This window comes from Epinephelus moara, chromosome 22 (genome assembly GCF_006386435.1).
Source record: "Epinephelus moara isolate mb chromosome 22, YSFRI_EMoa_1.0, whole genome shotgun sequence".
NCBI lineage: Eukaryota > Metazoa > Chordata > Actinopteri > Perciformes > Serranidae > Epinephelus > Epinephelus moara.
This window is the reverse complement of record NC_065527.1, coordinates 5,520,430-5,536,171: the sequence shown is the minus strand read 5'-3', so window position 1 is coordinate 5,536,171 and position 15,742 is coordinate 5,520,430. Positions and strand designations below refer to the sequence as shown.

Sequence of the window (15,742 nt, the reverse complement as noted above, 5' to 3'; positions counted from 1 at the left end):
TAGTTTTCATTATACAGAAGGATTAGCAGGCAACAAATAAGACGGTTGGCTAGATCATCATCAATTGAAATCATCTTGACCTCTTGCCTTTCAATGGGTGACATCAATATTACTCAGCCAGATAGACTGTGGTCCATTGGCTCCGCCTATTCAGGTCTAACTTAACCAATCAGATCATTTCTGCCTTCAGAGCTCTCTTGACACCAAGTCAGACACAGATTGGTGTTTTCCCCATTTTTTACATGCTAAAAAAAGAGAAGAGAAAACAGTAAAATGACACCCAGCAGGGAGTTGGGGAAATAGTGATATGGGTAGTTAAAGAGAAACCTTGCAGATTTTTATCCAGCTCTGTGTCGTCACAGCGTGGGCAGTGTTTGCAGGCAAATACATTGGACCTCCTCCGGCAAATTTGTGGGGTGCTCTGGGCACTCACAGCACCCAGAGAGCCCAACAGCTTTTATTTGCACACACTGCCAACAGTGCGATGACGGAGCTGGTTAAAAATCTCAAATTTAGTCAGTGACACAGGGGAAGCATGTTAACAAGACACAACACATGGATGAGTCAGAGGGGCATTGAAACCTAAAGTCCTGCCTTTAAGTAGAGGGATGAAGGGGGTAGAGTTCCTCAATGTTTTTAAATTTTTTTTTGGGCAAAAATGGTTTTCAAAGCCACTGATGATCTCAAGCTGTGTTGTTGAGCTAGCACCTAACTTTGAGTGTGCCACAGTAGGCTGGCAGCCAATCATCACACCTTGTTGTCTGGCAGCCCGCTGTTAGCGCAGTTAGCTGCTAGCCACCAGCTCAGCCACCTCCATGTTGAGAGCCGTGTGCAGACAACATCCACTATACAAAGCGGATGATAAATGACAGCAACAGCCAGCAACTGCATCAGCAGTACATGTATCTAAGCAGTGGTACCATTTATCCACACTTTGAGTAGCATCTTTTGTGTCCTGAGTTGTGACAGCTCTCTGCAGCGATCCTAAACCCAACATCAACATGACTAATCACAGCAATGCAGACTCTTGTCCAAGAGTTACTCATTGTTACTCATCAATCTGAGATATGAATGAGGTGGAAGTGGTGTTACTGAGGGCGTAACCCATCTCCAGCGTGTAAACTCTCTTGCAAATGTGTACATTTGCTTGGCCAGTGTGTTCATGTGTTTGTGTGTGAGTGTGCTGTCAGAGAAATGACTAATGGCTAAGTCAGCAAGGTCTCTTTAGAGAAAGTGTTGGGCTCTAACATTTTGCCCTTCACGTTAAAGGAGCATCTTCAGAGGACCGGGGGGATTGGTGGTCTGCCTTTCATACCGATCCTCCTGCAGTCTAGACCGGTACAGCTGTACGTCACTGATGAGATGTGACAAGGAGGAAGTGTATGTTTAACCCTTGAGATATAACCTTACAGATTTTGAGAAATGGTTTCACAGTTTGGGAAATACTTTTGTTGACTTTCCTGACAAGATTTAGAGGAAAAGTTCTACCACTCTCATATGTGTCCAGTAAATATAAAATGACAGCCAAGAGACAGTTAGCTTAGCAGAGGTATAAAATATCCAATTGTGAAGCCACAAATTCTATTTTTTTAACCCCTACAAAAACATTAGTCGCTGTAAAGTTAAGTTGATTCAAAACACACATTAAACACACATTAAACATGGCTTAATAGAGACAGTTTCGAACACAAGTACACAAATCAGCTTCACTATAACTCGCAGCATTCACAGACAAACACTTGTCTTTATCTGGACACGTTTTCCAAACAAACATGCTAACATAATTAGCACAAGCCTATGGCATTTTACATTGTATAAATTAGCCTAGCGGCTAGTAAATTTTTCCTCTACTTATATGAAGCCAGGGACAACAGCAACATTTAACAAAGGTAACGTCACAAAATTCGGCTCCATTACAACTCACAAAGTTCACCGACAAAACAACTGTCTTATACTAAACACGTTTTCCAAACAAAAAGAACATGCTAACGTTATTAGCACAAGCCTATGGCATTTTACATTGCATAAATTAGCCTAGCGAAGAGCGGAGATTTCCTCTGCTCATATGAAGCCAGGATAAATCACACACAAGACTTCAAATGCTATTTTTGTGGAGGCTTTATTGTCTTCACAATTTATTGTTTCTTATCTGTGAAATTAAAGTAAATAAAAGCTTTGTTTCCACTGAGGGAAATGGTTTCAGCTTACAAAAATAGACAGAAGGTCGCTGCGACATGTAGGTACATTTTTGGGGAGGTGCATGTCAGGCTACGGCGTACGCTGGAGGTACAGCGTTGATTCCACGCAGAAGTATAAATGCTACATTAGCCACCCTCCATGTTGAAAACCATGTCCAGACAGCTCATACACTTTGTTTTTACAGAGCCCTCAAATGCACATGCACATTTTTCTGGAGCCACAGAGCACATAGAGCTGAGCTTAGCCTACATACATACCATTTATATGGTTTTGGATGATCAAGATGAAACAGTGTGTGAGGATTAATGAGCTGTAGAGGTGCTGGTGGGCATTTTTCTCCCCCAGCTAGCTGTAACTAGCTTCCTCCCTGCTTCCTCTCTACTAAGCTCAGTTAACCCAACTGTCTCCTGGAGCCGGTTTCAGATATTTTAGACTCGTCGGTAGTTTGAGGGCCAGTCTGAATTTTGCGCTTATAGTCTCAGGGAAGCCAGACAGTTTTGCACCAAAGCAGACTGACTTATTTTAAGCCTAACTCTGAATATTACAACCAGTAACACCTGCTGACCAGTGGAAGAAGAAAACATGGCTCAGGCACTGTGGTTTTCTTACAGTGTTGTGCAGAATGAGAAAGAGAGAGAGAGCTTTAGAGAGCGCAGACACCTTTAGGAGCTACACAGACGCGAGGACATCGTCAGTAGTTTTTCTTTGAACTCCTGAGCCTGACAGAAGAGCACAGTGAGCCCTGCCACATTAAGAAGCCACAGCCTCTCAGCTCTGCCACAGGGCTGCACTGCATTGAGATTTTATGCTAATGCAGGTTTCTTTTTGTATTGTTATACTCTGCGGTGAATTTTAAAATGACCTTGTAACTGTTGGATTCTTCCAGAAGGTAAAACATTCTCTGCTGGATTTTTTTCACACAGTTTCAGCTATGTTTGTAGTTTGAAAACGTCTTGGTAAATTAGTCCTAAGTTAATCAAAAGCCTGTATGACTGTGTTTGATCCAAGTGATAGTCAAAGCCTGTCTTTGTGAAAGCAGCAGCTGGCCGTTACTTCATATTTAACAGACAGACTTAAAGTACTATCAGTCTTCTCTATCTTAAAGACGTTTTTGTCAAGTTATTTCTTTTTATGCACCTAAACAAGTCTGTTTTCTGTGTCACTTTACTTCATAGATCTCTAATTGTACAATAAACTTCTGATTTCTCACAATATTCAGTCGCACACTTGTTGCTCTGTGTATAACATCTGCAAATGAAAGAGTGGAAAGACAATCAACAAAGGCCTTGCTTGCTCCTTTGGTGCAAAATGAATTCTTTCAGGCGGCATCTGTCTGCACATTTAGGTTAATAAAACAACAACCTTGCAAAAACAATTGCAGCTTGAAGGTTTTTTCGCTTAAATAGATCCTCAGGGGTAAGTTTTTACTGGAGGTAATGACATGAAAGCCATTTAAAGATTGAAGGATTAAGAGAGTTGGCAGCTGTCTTAATGCAGGCTTTAAGCTGCACGCTTACATATTTCCTTGCCTCCATAGTAACATGAAATGCTGTTAAACATGCGCCCACATCAAATTTGCTGTAATTATAAATGTGTGCGTTCTGCATCCTGCAGAATTAAAGGCCCTGTTTTAAAGTTAGAGACATTTGATGCTGCCACAGTTCAAAAGTGAAGAAGATACTCCTTAAGACAAAAAAATTCCCCAGATATATTCCAGTAAATATCCTGTCACAAAATCAATCAGTCAAGTCAATTAGGTAATGACATGTCATCTACTTCAATTCCTGACATTCATCAACATTTGATGGGACTTTCCCTTCTCTGCCACCCATGCTGTGATGTCCCTTAGGTGCTCGGGGAGTGCTGAGAGTGAGCCAACACTCCTGGCACGATTTCTCCTCTCTCATTTGTCTTAATTACCCCAAAATGGATCGCCGTTGAGCATGAAGCGATAAGCTGTACAATTTGGTCATATTAAAGTTGACTGTTGCAGAAAATGTGCAAACAAAGACTTTGAGCGATAGATGTGTGAGAATGTTCTTACACATGACGATGCTGTAGGCGGTAATGAAATGTAAATTCATTCAGGCTGTTTCCCAACAGAGTGAATGGAAACACTGGCAGGCTAAAGACCCTTTTACTTCAAGTGTCCTGCAGTGGAGCTTTACAGGCTGCATGTGTGAGTGTGTGGGCCAGATTAAAAGGCAAAAGGCCATCTTCTCTAATCTACGCTAAGCTACAGATCTTATTGCACCCGGGCTGCACAGACGAAAATGTAGATGTTTCCTCTCTGTAAATGAAGATTAAAGATTATCAGTGAACGCCCAGTCTGAGATGGGCTGTCATTATTATGGAAATGACATGAAAAGCTGAAAGACAAAAGGCTGCTGATGAAGAGCTCTGACAGAAATCCTACATGAGATATTTTACCTCTTCAAACCAGAGCTGTGGAAGGCCATGGTTTCACTCCACTCCTTGACGGGAGACAGTCAGGCTCAGCAACGAGGAGCAGTGGTGAGATGCAGGAGCAGAAGGAACCACGGACATGAAATTCCCCCCTGAAGTCAGTCCTACCTGCACATGTTGAGGACTGACAGAGAGAAGTAGCGCAGGGGATGCTCAAGCATTTTCTGAGGACACATAAAAATTTGTTCAATGTGTTCCTATTGGCCAGGAGTTCTTCAGGAGGTGGTGGCTACATTTTATTACCAACACTTAAAAAGATGCAGAAGCCCACGGGCCTCCATGTGTAACCCCCCCTCTGCTTCTTCTCTTTATGGTGCCTCCTAATGACACGTATGCCTGTATGTAATTCTCTTAATAATTATCGTCAGGATAGGGAAGAAGCAGCCAGAGAGTGATGAAATGTGGATTTTAGAATCACGTGTACTCATCAGTGTGGGTGAAGAATGCCTGTTAGCTCAGAGTGTTGACATGATGAAAGCCTTGTTATTACCAGAGGGGCCTCAGGCAGACACGCTGTTTGTATCCTGTGTGTTATGTAATTGATTCTATGATGTTTGATCTAGTGGTGCTCCCAAGGGGGGCCGTGGGGGACCATGGCCACCCTGATACAATTACTGCCACAACCCGGTGGAAATTATTTGGCCAACATTACGATTTTTAAGAGACGATGGCACGCTCACTGTTTAAGCTATATGTCCTCAGCCCAACTTGTCAAACACAGCCGCTTTGTCAGTGACGTCAAAATATTAAGTGCTAGGTATCGTCCTGCGTCAGGTTTAGACGTTCAGGGAGGGCACGTCAATTGATGCTTACATGCATTGTGTCTTTTCAAAATATAGGAAATGTACAGTTTCTACTCATTACATGCACACGTCTTTTTTCAAAATTAACTTGCTTGCTTGTAGTTGTCCATCGAGGCCGATGATGGCGTCCACTTCTGTATTAACGGTGGGTTTTTTGGTGGCTGTATAGTCCTGTCCTGGATCCACAGGTCCTGTTGCAGGTGGGGCAGGTGTATGTAGTAGTGGTGTTACTGGCAATCACTGGTGTGTTGTTTCTCCTGTGTCTTCTTTGCCGCCTCCTGGCTGTCCTCTCCTCCTCAAGTACTTGGCTCCTGTCTAGGCACAGCTGCTGCCAGGTGTTCCGGTCAGCAACCATGCTCTCCAAAACCCCAGGCTTGATGTTGCACTTCTTAAGTGCTGTTTTCAGCTGGTCTTTATCCTGCTTCTTCTGCCCTCCCGCAGAGCGTTGGCCTTGGTGTAGCTGGCCATATAGCACTCTGCGTGGCAGCCGGTTGTGGGGCATCCTTAGAACATGCCCCAGCCACTGTAGCTGGTGATGGGTGATGGTGGCCTCAATGCTTTTGCAGCCCGTTCCCCTGAGGATCTCAGTGTGAGGCACTCTGTCACACCAGGTGACCCCCAAGATGTGCTGAAGGCAGCGGATGTGAAACTGCTCCAGGGACTTCACATGGCGACTGTAGGTGACCCAGGCTTCACAGCTGTAGAGAAGGGTAGTGATACAAACAGCTAGTTTGTTATTAATATAACTCCACTGACTTATGGTTTCACACAGGAAATGAACAGCTGGCTTTCGAGTGAGTTTGGAGTGTTTTTTGATCCATCCACTTCTTCACCCTAAATGGACTTTCTCACACTTTATACTATGGTAGATGCTGGCGGCGTCACAAACTGCTGCCACCTGGTGTGTGTGTCATACTGCTGCAAACACTGCCTCTGTGCTGGTGTCTGATGCTGAGGTCCACTGACAAAGCAAAGGTATTTGATGAGTTGGGTTGTTGCCCGCTGCGTCAGAAAGAGCAGCCGCCTGGTGCGTATCATATCGCCGTGTTGGATGCATCTGTGCGCAGGTGTCTGACGCCAAGATCCACTGACATAGCGATGGTATTTGACACGTTGGGAGTGAAAACAGGTTGGGTATCTATGAAACTACGCGACCTAAAGCATGTTTTGGTACCAACCATGTTGGGAAGTAGCTTGTCAGGAAGGGACTAAATTACAATCCAAAGTTAGGCTAAATTTTGGCGGGAACAACTGGTATGGTCATGACTGTTGTGCCAAATAAACTGTCCACAACAATGGGAGCAGCAGCCAGCCAGAATAATATCAGTGACTTGGCACAGCTGATGCTTTTAGATTTTAAAAATTTAAAATATGAAAATGAAATCCTAGAGTTGAGTAAAGCCTTGGTTTTCCACTATTGCCATGCATTTTTATTTGATTTTTTCACAGGATCTGGTTAGTGCAAAGGGGATTCTTTGGCTAAATTTTAAATGTGACATGTAGAACAAAGTGATTTTGATGAAAATGAGTCAGAAAATTGAAAATTCAACAATAATTTCTGGGTTTTTTTCAGTTTCTGGCTGTGATAAATGATGTGATTTTGCAATTTAGAAAGAAAAAATGCCTTTAAATCCTGCAGGTTTTGGGGCTTAGAGGGTATTTAGAATAAATACAAAATATTTTATTTATTTATTTATTCAACCTTTATTTAACCAGCGAAACCTCTTGGGATTAAAAATCTCCTTTTCAAGAGTGTCCTGGCCGGAGACAGACAACAAAGAACAAAAATACAACCATTTAAAGTTGTGTGTCTAACCCCCGAAGCCAAAATGATAAAAAACACAAGTCCCTCCCCAGTGCTTAAAAAACTATTTGACATGCCTCCCCTGTTTTGCACCACCCTCCCCCCTCATAAATAACAAACATTCCTTTATGGCTTATGGTTTTGGTTTTGTGCCACCCCAGGTTTTCAGTGGCCCCATTTGGCCACCCCTATGAAAGCAGCGCCACTGGTTTAATCTGTGACTCTAGCTGCACCTTTGGAAGATCTGAGAGCCTAAAACAAGCTGCGACAGCCTGGTATCTTGCAGCTATATCACATTAAACCAAATCAGAAAACACACAGTGACATTCTTCACCGTTACGACTTTGTACAGACAATGTGACATTTCATACAGGTACGATTGTCTCATCCCAAAAAGATTTGTCAGCTCCTGTGGTACACAGCTATATCAGTGCGACAGGAAGCACTTTGCCTGTGGGTGCAGAGCTCTCTGAAGAAAATGTCGTTTGTGTTTTAAAAGCATGAGTGTGCTATGAATTTTGGCAACACCTGTTTTAAAGGAAAGGCAATTGTGATGTGAAACATGATAACCACTGCTGTCCAGGAGCATAATGACCGCTTTAACTTGGACATATTTTTATGAGGGTGCATGCCACAGCGTAAGACTCGAGTATTTCTCCAATATTATTCCTAAAACCGTTTAGCTGTGTGGGTGTATATCTTGGATTATTGGTTTATTGATCCTGGCAGTTGCTCTCCCTGCTATGTGATATAATATTAGGGATCAATAACCTCACAGTCATCTGATACTCTGCAATTTACTCCAAGCAGTAACACAAAGGTCAAGGATAAAATGTTTGTTACTGTATCATGTTGCATGAATTGATTGTTTCTGTAGCTACACCACAATGGTTGTGTGAGGAAGCTGTAGGGGAAACATGATACAGTGACTGGGCCTCCTCAGAGATCTGGCAGAGAGATCATGTGTCCAGCCTGGATAATTGAGAGCTCATGCTCTCAACAAGAGAGCAGGCACAGACGGTGCGGACAGAGGGAAAGAGAAAACAGTTAGTGATTATTCATCCACGCGGCAGGCCCCATGACTAGTGCTCTTGTGACCTGCAGTCACATACACCAAAGTCCTCCACTCAGTGCAGCGTGATGCTGCTGTGGAAATGTTAAAAAAGGAGTGTTGTGGTCTCACAGCTACAATATCAAACTGTAGGCCACGTGGAGGTGACACCTCTGCACCCTGGGTTTGGGATGCAGTGAAAGCGCTGCTGTGTCCAGTGTGGTGGGTGAAGATTTATTTAAGGAGAGGTTGTAACTTAAAGTTTGCCTCTAAAATGATCCATAAATCTCATGTAACAAACAAAATGCAGTGTCTTTAGCTTCTTTCTGCTACAACTGTGTGCTCTAGCTTTCACAGATTTGCTCCAGTCAATTTCATCAGGCAGCTGGCTGACATGGGAGGGTCGTTGCCTTGATGGAGCTCACCTGGGCCTCCCAGGCTACGTATATAATAGTGCGTTCCAGGTAACCCGTAACTCGTGTTTTCACAACCTGTAACCCGTGACAGTGCACTGGAACGGCAGTCAAACCCGTAACTTCCCACCCGTGAACTCGTACCAGATCGATGTACTCCCAGTTACGCTTTCTGACGTCACACAGCCCTCTAAACCAATTACCTTACTCCTCTAAACAACAATGGCAGCCCTATGGATGCGGTGTTGATGCAGGTGACACACGGTGAGAAATAGACATAAAATAACCCTAATGTTAACGCATTATTGACAGCCGCTCTAACAGCTGGTTTCCAGTGCAAGAATAAATCAATACAAAATACGTTTCCAAACACACAGATAACGTAAAATAAAAAGTATAATAGCATCTGTGACCTTATGCGCCGTTTCTCCTCCTCCGTTTCACTCAAATGAGCAAGGAGCAGGCACCTTTGGCGATAGAAATAATGGGGAAGCACAAACAAACGGTTCGCCATGTTCAACGTTAAACAGGAAGTAACTGGCAGTTTGCCGTAACTTTCCTGGAACGCTACAAAGTCGTAACTCGTGACTTGAAGTCGTGACTTATGAGTTCAAAAGCCTGCCTGGAATGCACCATTAGCTGCCTCATGTGCTCACTTGCTCTCTCCCTTCCTACAGCAACCAAACAGAGAACACCGAGGGTTTGTTGCTTCTTCAGTCCATTGCCAGATCAACACACTTGGTACATTCCTTTTTGAGCCACGCCACGAACAAGGCTGGTAACACTTCAGCCTCCAGGAAGCCAGCTCTGCCTTTTGTCAGTGGCGCCACACGTGGACCCTGACCTGCACAGACAGCACACGACCAGAATGATGGTTTCACTAATTAAACAATATTCACACAGACCTCACATTCACACCATATCTGCAGAGCGATCACAACCACAATGAGAGACAGCAGCGTTTGCAGCACAAGCTTCGATAACCTCAGTGTGAGGAGGCACACTCACACACACCTGCCTTCAATCACACCCAAACTCACAGCCACTGGCAAGTCAGACTTGCACTAAATGATACCGGTCTACCTGTTGCACTTGTTGAACATGGTGAGATTAGCCCTGGTATTATAAATAGCTAAATCTCTGCAGAAGAAAAGCTTGATCATTGTTGTTGTTCTTTCACGCACAGCACTTAAACAAAGTGTGGAGATGGATCCGTCTAGATTCATGTGATGACAGGAGTTTTTTAATTAGTAACACAGGAAATGTGTTACCGTCTGAAATTCCTGGCCAGTAACAGCTTTATACCTACAGTCTACATCCTGTGAGGCGGACTATTAAAGGATAACTTCGGTATTGTTCAACCTGGGCCCTATTTCCCCATGTGTATGTGTGCATATGATTCATAGGTACAACTTGTTTTAAAATTGGTTCAGTATTGAGGGAGGTGGATGCAGCCGGCAGCCGCGAGGTAGATATGGGGGCAAATGCGTCTCGTATAAGTTTGTGCATTAAAAGTGCTTTTTTTTCTGCCGCTGACCGGTTCAGATCGCCAGTGCTATCTCTGTAAATAGCATACTAAACGTTTCGAACATTGTTTATATAACATTACCTCCACTGTGTCTGTAGCTCTCTCTACTCGTGGGACAGCCGTTTTTTTGAGGAAGAGGTGTTTCGGGATTGGATGTCTTCTCTTCTTCGGCTGGCAGTAGTCATCTTGGGAGAAGTGAGCACTGCATCCATTTTTAGCAGAACTAGCCACAACTTCAGCATCTCGCCGTCCGACAAAGGCAGCCTATGAAAGCTGTACGGGGTGTTGCGCGACATCCTGTTCTTGCATTCGGATAAGCACAAACATGAACCATTGTTTCCAATCGATGCAGTAAGAGTAAAACTCTCAACTGTACTCCGGGACAACCAGCGCCACTCTGAGCGACGCTCAGCATGGCTCCTCTGTTTTCTTCCGGCAACAAGCAAAGCTCTCGCGAGATGACATCACAGCCGGGAGGAGGTGAAAGGTCAGGGAAACGCTTATTTGCACAAAGTTTGCACATGAAAATGCTAATTAAACCACATTTCAGTTTGCTTCAAACCAAAAAACAGTGTATCCACCTCGGTGAAATGTGGAAATAATTTTGCTATATTTCAGCTTTTCTAATGTCCAAGTATTTCACTCAGGTTTTGTATGCACAAATTAAAAAATGCACACAAAGACAGGTGGATGTAAACACACACATAAACTGGAGGAATGAACAACTTTCCTCCAAAAGATATTACCACATCCAGATGGTGGTGGAGAACGCTCTCTAACATCTTTCCCCAACACCTGTCATAGGTGTGAACTGAGCTGAAGGGTTTAAGCAACAAAAGCACCTGTTTGGGTTAGGCAAAAAAAACAGGATTTGGCTTTCCGATCTTAGGGGAAACAAACAAATGTTACAATTATCTTTCACTGAAATAACGTCAGCAATATCGGTCTCACTCTGAAGTCGTTGAAATCCAGTGCTTGGGCAGTGACTTGCGGCATCGGGGGTAAATGCGGCAGGACAAGGATGAAAGTTAAGGTGGCAAAAGTTCGAGTGGGGTGGGCAGGAGGGGTGGTGGATGGGTCCAGCACTGACTCACCCAAGAGAGCGGTGTTTGCGTCCCGTAAGATTATAAAGCCAAACCCTGTTCTTTTTTCCTAAACCCAACCTGTTGTTTGCAGTGTCGTACCCACGTAGTGCGTTAATTTTGAAAGAGACAGTATGTAAATGTTAAATTTCCTGTGAAAACGCAAGTGTATCTTGAACGAAGACAATGCATGTCACAGGAAGAACTTGACACAGCATCCCAGAACATCAACAACCAACGACCCAGGGTACCTTGCACGTCGTATGTGGACGTGGAAAGTCCATGAGCAAAAGTCGATATGTGACGAGGTCGGAGTGGGAATGTGTTGTATCAGCCACGCCTACACCTGCACTCTGTGACTCTGGAGTTACACCATGGTTACCTAATCAGTGTTGTTCCCATGGTAGTGTCTTGATTGATTCACTTTTGGAGCCAGCCTCAAGTGGCCGTTCAGAGAACTGCAGTTTTTGGCACTTTGCATTGGCTTCATTTTTCAGCCCCAGAGTATGCCACTCTCTGGTGACTGAGAGGACTATAGTGCATGACTCACATCATTTTCATACTCAGTAAAACCATTCAGGGGCCTGTTGTGCACTGTACGAAAGCATCTGTGTTTCATCACATTTCTTCAGGCGTTTCTGTCTGTGATCACCCCCTCTCTGCATTACATCACCAGCGATCACGTCGCTGCCAAATGAAATTAAAAGCAAAGTGCAGCTAATAGGTTACAACCACATCAATCACTGTTATCATCTGTGGCCTTACTTTTATAGACCAGGAATAATCGTCTGAGATTGATATAAGACTGTGTTAAAATTAGTGTCCTTGCTGTGCAACCTCTCTGAAATTTCTGCCAGTTTCCCCCCACTCCTGCCATCCTCCACCCCCCCTCAGACTGTATGGTCATCTGGGCTCTGGCAACCGTCAGAGAAAAAAGAAAAAAAAAAATCGATAGCGCTTCTCTCTTAATCAAGAGTGCTTGGAGCTTATGGCAGAACGCCACGAGAGAAAAGCAGCAATTGACTTTGGGTTTTTAAGGAGGAAGGTGAAGCTGGGAACAGAGGAGGGAAACAGTCATCGTGCATGGTTTCAATCGGTGCATCAGAGGCATAAAACACCCAAAGAGACCAATAGAGAAAACTCATTTCCTACTGGTAACTGTTAAATACACAGTTACCAACGCCAACAGCTTATGGGCCATGGACATTTTTATTCACTTGTAGTTACATAATCCTCCCCTCCCCCGTATCTGACAAGTGATTAGTCTGTGAGGAGTTGTTTAACCAGGACAGATGGCATTTTAATTGCAGTACCTGACTGCCAGGAACAAACAACACAGTGCTGGTTAGTGGTTGTCTCGCCATTGTTCCTTCGCTCATATGCTGATTCGCCAAGAACAGAATCTACATGAGCTATGTTTCACTCCCTGAGAACTTTAATAGGGTGAAGCAAAAATAAAATGTTGTTTTATTAAGTACAGTTTCCTTCATGTTCCTGATTTAATGCTGTGTTTGTGTACATGCATGTTTAATGTTCAGTTCTCACAGCCATGCTCTCTTGCCCTGTTATTCACTTATTTCAGAGCTCTTTGTTTCATATTTACCTGACATATTGGTGAAAAAATGCTTGTTTGACTTGATCCTTGATGACCAAAAATCAATATTTACCATAGGCAATATTACCACAGAGTTTACTGCACTTTGAACACAGCCTCATTAACCTGCCAGTGGGCCCTTGGGCAAAAAGGAGTTGTTGCCAGGCACCAGATTTGCAGCGTGGTAATTTGTTTAAACACATTAATTTATGAATATCCAACAAACAAAAACAGAACTGGGATTGGGAGCTGTCTTAAAACAAGACAGAGAATAAAGATTAAGCAGGCACTACATTAAAGAAAGTTGTATTACTTCATATTTTTACATTTATAATGTCTGACTTTGCAGTTCCCCTCAGCTTAACAGTGTCTAAGCGTCTTTCAGCTGCTTGTATTGTCTTTACGTCCCACAACTTTACCGTTTTGTTTCAGTCTCACTGCTCTCATGAACCTTGTTTCTAGCAGCAACTTTTTTTAGCAAAAACACTCAGCTGAACCCACTGTGCATCTACCCCGCACCAAAATACAAACTTAGGGGCCATCACCAGAGATGGGGACTCGAGTCATTGTGACTTGGACTCGAGTCGACTCGAGTTGCTGTTTTGATGACTACTTGACAAAAAATAAAAGACTTGAGACTTGACTCGGACTTGGAAGTTAAAGACTCGGGACTTGAGTTGACTTGAGACACGATGACTTGAATGACTTGAGTGTTATTCACATCATGTTTTCAGTTAGAATATAAAATTAATAAATTAATTTAAAAAATAATGTCGATTACCCGGTAGGAGCGCAGGCTGAGAATGGCGTTGTCATGATTGGATCACTACCCTGTCAATCAGTCGTGCCCTCTCTATGTACCTTACGTGCTTATTGGAGAAACAGGCCCTCTTATATCAGATAGGCATCAACATGTCAGTGGGAGGGGTACCGAGAGTCATCGTCTTCGGCTTTCGGAATTACCATTATTACGGCAAAAGACGAACAGCACAGTGCAAGACATGCGGCATAAACATCATGCAACATGCAAAGTAAACATTGCAGTAATGAAGTCAATGTTTACTGACAGTTACTTATATCTTGTCTTTTCACTTTATTAAGATCAGATTCTGCAGGTAAAATTACAGTAATAAGGTGACTTGACTTGACTTGACTTGCCCAAGAAAAAATGACTTGGGACTTACTTGAGACTTGAAGGTTAAGACTTCAGACTTACTTGAGACTTGCACATGTGTGACTTGGTCCCATCTCTGGCGATCACACTACAAGGAACGCTAGAAACGATACGCCAGTAAAACAATTGATTTCCTATGATACGGCGCGTCTGACTGGTTTTCAAGCATTTTTTATGACAAGCATCTTTGTGGCGTCTTTCAAGCATTTTTTATGACAAGCATCTTTGTGGCGTCTTTTTAGACGCGTGTTTGTGATGCTGAAAGTTGAAATAATCTCAACTTTTGGGCGTCAGGCGCCAGTAGCACCAAAACTCCATCTTGTGTCCATTTTTAATGTTCTGATCGGCCGGTTGTGCACGCACCCCTGCTCATTGAAAGGGCATTTCAGGCATTTCAAGCGTCTTTGAAGTATCCGCGTTTCTAGCGCCACCTGTAGGTGTGATCGGCCCCTTAGCCACTAGCTGATGAACATCCAGATATTTCCCATAGTAGTTGGTAGAGACCAAAATAAAACTAAAAGAAGATTGAATATTGGCCTTACATTTGAGAAGTGTCTATTGGATGCGTAAATACAAAAGGTTTGCTACTTGTGTTTAAATAAATGTTACAAGGTGATAACATGTCTGCTGTGTTCACAGATGGCCCCAAATTGCCCAAAAAATCAGTAACTGTGGATTTAAGGTCCTGAAGGGTCACTTCGTTGGTATCGGGCTTGGGTGGTGCATATTACCCCCCAAACCAGCAGCATAGGCCTCCTTGTGGGGGGTCTGGGGTCCTCCCTCTGGGAAGTTTGAGCATCAAACACTTAATTTTCTGCATCCTGGTGATTTTCTTATCATCACTTGTTTTCATCACTACATTGATTGATGTGTTGGGGTGACAAATTAACATGTTCTAAATACTGAGGGGCCAGTGTCTCCTGCATCCCACCTAAAATCTATGTCTATGTGTCAGACAAAACTCTGGAGCTTTTGGGGTTCCTGGAACTCTCGGGCACCATTGCAGTCTCTCGCCTTAAGGCCATCTTGGTTTTAAAGTGTACTGGCATTGATTGGAGCCACTCTGGGATTATATTTGGAATTTTGTAGATAATAACATTTATTGTATGTTACGGCTGTTTGTGTGTTCTCTACTGCTGTCCCGTTTCCCTCCACTGTAGGTCTGCCCAGGTGTGCTGCATTAGCTAACGAGGTGCAGTGCACCTGGCATGGAGGATGTGGTTAAGAGCTCCTGTGCCAGCAGCAGAGGAGGGAGGTCTCTGGTGTGGGGACTGCTGGTCCTGTTGCCTCTCAGTGTGGGATTTGTGTTGTCTTGTTTGCTTAGCTTTTGGTGATTCATCATGAGAACATATTGTTTGATATTCATCTGTTTCATTGAATTTGCTGAAGGCGAACTCTACTGTCTTGGTTGATTATTTTTCTTGTTGTGTGTAATTGTATCCATTGTAAAGCCCTTTGGTCAACGGTTGTTGTTGTTAAATGTGCTCTATAAATAAAGTTGACTTGACAAAAAGTGTTTTTTTTTTTGTTTTTTTTTTATTGAGACATCGCTATGTTTTTTTGTTTGTTTGTTTGTTGTTTACAAGATTTTGCTGCATTTCCAGCCTGGCCAATGCCATGTAAAGCTG

At 43.3% G+C, this 15,742-nt stretch overlaps 1 protein-coding gene across 4 annotated transcripts in view; it reads right to left on the bottom strand.

Moving 5' to 3' along the window:
- Positions 1-15,742, bottom strand: part of LOC126384096 (collagen alpha-1(IX) chain-like) — a 59,718-nt gene that overhangs the window by 36,894 nt on the left and 7,082 nt on the right. For 3 of the 4 annotated variants that reach the window (XM_050034984.1, XM_050034987.1, XM_050034985.1), the window contains exon 1: positions 4,630-4,788. The exons of the other annotated variant lie outside the window; for it this stretch is intronic. In XM_050034984.1, coding sequence (XP_049890941.1) covers positions 4,630-4,658 — 29 coding nt within the window. In that variant the 5' untranslated portion in view covers positions 4,659-4,788. Of the gene's footprint in view, positions 1-4,629; positions 4,789-15,742 lie in introns of those variants that run through there. 4 annotated transcript variants of the gene reach the window in all.